Source organism: Colobus angolensis, unplaced genomic scaffold, assembly GCF_000951035.1.
Source record: "Colobus angolensis palliatus isolate OR3802 unplaced genomic scaffold, Cang.pa_1.0 Scaffold336, whole genome shotgun sequence".
NCBI classification, from domain to species: domain Eukaryota; kingdom Metazoa; phylum Chordata; class Mammalia; order Primates; family Cercopithecidae; genus Colobus; species Colobus angolensis.
This window is the reverse complement of record NW_012116666.1, coordinates 302,862-306,517: the sequence shown is the minus strand read 5'-3', so window position 1 is coordinate 306,517 and position 3,656 is coordinate 302,862. Positions and strand designations below refer to the sequence as shown.

Below are 3,656 nucleotides of genomic sequence, written 5' to 3'. Positions count from 1 at the left end.
TGATCCGCCCGTCTCGGCCTCCCAAAGTGCTGGGATTACAGGCTTGAGCCACCGCGCCCGGCCCAATATTAAATTTAATCCACATAACCTACATCAACAAAAGCTCTTTGGGGTCCTTGAGAACGTTAAGGGTGTACGCGGGTCCTCCTGGGTTTAAGATTCATTCACTGCGTCCACTGTGCCCTGCACTCCTGTGTCTCCAACTGACAAACGGACACGAGTGGCAGGTTTGGCCCAGGAAAGCTAAACATGAACAACAGAAGATGACAATGCCCTGCATGGTGCCTGGACACACAGAGGTGGCCTTCAGGATAGGTGGCAACGAGAGACAGGGACCCCTAAGTCTAGGAGTGTGGCAAGGCCATGGTCGAGAACGGCCGCAAGCAGAGGCTCTCCCTGGAGCAGACACTCCTGCGTTCCTGTGAACCACCTGCGTGTGGAGACCCAGAGCCTGGACATGAGACTACAAGGCAGACAGAGCGGGGCACGTACCCGGCACTTGAGCTCGTATTCCTTCAGGACTGCTGCGAACCGCTCCTCCTGGGCCAGGAGCTCTGCACTCTGTGGCTCTAGCTGAAAGTCAGACACGCAGGAAGTCACAGGTGGGCCTCGGACAGAGAAGGGACCTGCTTCTCCAGCCCCTGGGCTCCAAGAACCTGCCCAGCTTCCGCCAACACCAGGCGCTGCATCTCCAGGTACAGCTGCCATGCCCCCTCCTTCTCTCTACTCCCCCGTCTAGAAGGTCACAAGGCAGAAGGATTTTCCAGATTTATCTAAGGTGGCCACACTCATCCCTGGAGCCCAGACCCTGGCCCTGGGCAGCCCCTCTCCCCGTCCCCCTCCCGAGGTGACAGCCAGGGAGGGCCCTGCTCTCCCTCCACGCCCCCCACCACTGAAGCTGTCGCTAGCGAGCAGTTGTGCTGTGCGGGCAGACAGCCCCCCACATCGTCACGCAGAGGAAGCAGAGGGAAGGCCTCAAGCTGACTTTCTCTTCATTCAAAATTTTAGGAGAATACCGAATTCCGTTACCTGCCGCATCTCTCCCTGCCACCCCTGCCACCCCCACTCTGCCCAGCAGGCCCTTCCCTTTGGAGGTGACTGTCAGCAAAGGGACGCGCCTTGTCCTTCAGCACAAACTCCAGGTCCTTCTGCAGCTTCAGGGCCAGCCTCTCCGAATCTGAAAGCTTTTCTGCCACTTCCACAATCTCCTTCTGTAGGCGACTGTTTTCCTAGGAGACACAGGCCAGTGGCTCATCAGGCTCCTGCAGGACGGAGGGGATGTGTGCAGGAGGTAGGTGAGAGGCTTGCTCCCCACAGCACTGGGCATCAGGAAAGAACCCCCACCCGCCGCTCACGAGGCACCTGGTGCTGTGCAGGCGGCTGTGCCAGGGATGGCCCCCAGCCTCCCAGGACAGACCTCAGAGCCCACCCAGACTGTGGCTGCCCCATCGTCTTCACTTCTCTTGTCCCCTTCCTTACTCTGTGCTCAGAAAGGCCATGAGTCATACAAGAAAGGTGGGGAGCTGGGTGCAGTGGCTGACGCCTGTAATCCCAGCACTTTGGGAGGCCAAGGCGGGCAGATCACAAGGTCAGGAAATCAAGACCATCCTGGCTAACATGGTGAAACCCTGACTCTACTAAAAATACAAAAAATTAGCCAGGCGTGGTGGCGGGAGCCTGTAGTCCCCACTACTCAGGAGGCTGAGGCAGGAGAATGGTGTGAACCTGGGAGGCGGATCTTGAAGTGAGTGGAGATTGTGCCACTGCACTCCAGCCTGGGCGACAGAGCGAGACTCCATCTCAAAAAAAAAAAAAAAAAAAAGAAAGGGTGGGGAATACAAAAGCATTGCAAAAGTATTACAGAAAAGGCATCCTTCCAGAGCCATACCTAAACCATCGATCTGATATTGCACCAGGACAGCTCAGATGGCCGTCGCTGGGGGAGGAGGCAGCATCTGCAGACGGTGGGGGACTGCCGTGAGAAGGGTGGAGAGCAAGACTGTTTGGGGGCTCAGGCTGCTCAGTCCCTCCTTCCGGGAGGTGGGGCAGGTGTGGGGAGTTAGGAGAGGAGGACACAGGTGGGAGCAGAGCAGGAACCAGGACAGGAAGGACTAGCACCTCTGTCCCACTGCAATGCCTCACTGGAGTCAATGTCAGGCGACAGGTGTGAGACACTCACCAAAGCCCATCAAACCCCATCAGCTCCAGGCCACAAACCCAGCCTCAGGCAGGCTGGGCTTTAGGTTCTGGTCGCTTTGCTGCCCACAGGTGTTCCTGGTTTCTGGGGCTGAAGCACTGCTGGCTGCGGGTGTTGGTCCTCCCTGACCTCAGGTCCACCTGGCCCAGGGCAGAGAGTGGGAGTGGCGGGGAAGGAGGGGCAACATCCTGCTGGCAAGCCAGGACCCCTTCTGCTCTGCAGCGCGTGGGACACCTCAGGCCCTGCTCCCTCAGGCCCTGCCCTGAAACATAAGCTTGAGGGCACTGGCAGGTGTGATCTGGATCCTCAACCAGGATGACATGGGTGTGGGGAACGCTCAGGCTCCCCCCAGCTTCTTGGATGCGCTGGGGATGCCCCTACCTTCAGGGCCAGGGTCAGCTTCTCACGGAGGCCGGCCTCCTCAGCCTGCAGGCGCCCCACGTCCCACTCTAGCGCAGCCCTCTGCTTGTGGGCCTGCTCCCAGAACAGCTCTCGCTCTGCCTCCACCTCAGACCGCAGGAAGCTCAGCCTTTCCCGGTACCCCTGCTCCAGGTGCCTGTAACATGTCACACATCACTCGTCAGACATGTCATTTCAGGGCCACCCAGGCCCACGTCACCACCTTCCTAGCCTCCTCCCTCTCAGAAACGCCCCTGTCCTCAGCACATGCAGGGCCGTCCTGCCTTGGCTGAGCTGCCCATGCTGGGAGGCAAATCTGAGGGTTGGTGCTCCTCCCTCAGGGGCTGGTGGAGGTGACTCCAGACAAGGGGATCTGGTGGGTCACATGGCAAATGTCACCAGCTGCCCCCTCACAGCTGAGTCCCAAGGTGGCCCCTCCACCCGATGTGCATGGCAGGCAACAGCCCTTTAAAGACTTTTGATACCAAATGCACATGAAAATCACCTCCCTCCCAAAGAGGGAGGCAGCATGAAACCCATGGACAGTGAATTCCCAAAGCAATCCGAGGAAGAGGTGGGGGGCATTTTTTTCTCAGATGCTACATTCATCTTTTGCAATAACCACTTCCATTAGCAGGAAAAACAGTGTTCAACGCTCAGTCTCATCTCTGAAACAGCAGCTTCACGGGAATTCTCAGACCACGTCTACCCAGACTGAAGACCAGTGAGGCTCCGATTCTGCAGAAGCCTGGTGACACCCATAACCAAGTCCGAGACACCTGGGCCCCAGAGCCTGGGCCTTTAATCTTGGCTCAGAACTTTAAAGAAACAACACTCTAAAGGGAAGAGTATGAAGGAAGTACAATAATCTGAGTAATATAATACTCCACAAATCTTTTGGGGTAGTGTTAAAGCTACATATTTCCTATCAGCCTACTCTTTTTTTTTTTTTTTTTGAGACTCCCTCAGGGGCTGGTGGCCCAGGGAGTGCAGTGACCCAGGCTGGAGTGCAGTGGCCGGACCTCGGCTCACTGCAAGCTCCGCCTCCCGGGTTCACGCC

General features: G+C 57.4%; 1 protein-coding gene across 1 annotated transcript in view; it reads right to left on the bottom strand.

Moving 5' to 3' along the window:
* Nucleotides 1-3,656, bottom strand: part of NINL (ninein-like) — a 167,231-nt gene that overhangs the window by 35,558 nt on the left and 128,017 nt on the right. Inside the window, exons 11-13 of the mRNA XM_011952171.1 lie at nucleotides 2,579-2,753; nucleotides 1,119-1,229; nucleotides 493-573 (exon numbers count right to left, since the gene is read on the bottom strand). Coding sequence (XP_011807561.1) covers nucleotides 493-573; nucleotides 1,119-1,229; nucleotides 2,579-2,753 — 367 coding nt within the window. The remainder of the gene's footprint in view (nucleotides 1-492; nucleotides 574-1,118; nucleotides 1,230-2,578; nucleotides 2,754-3,656) is intronic.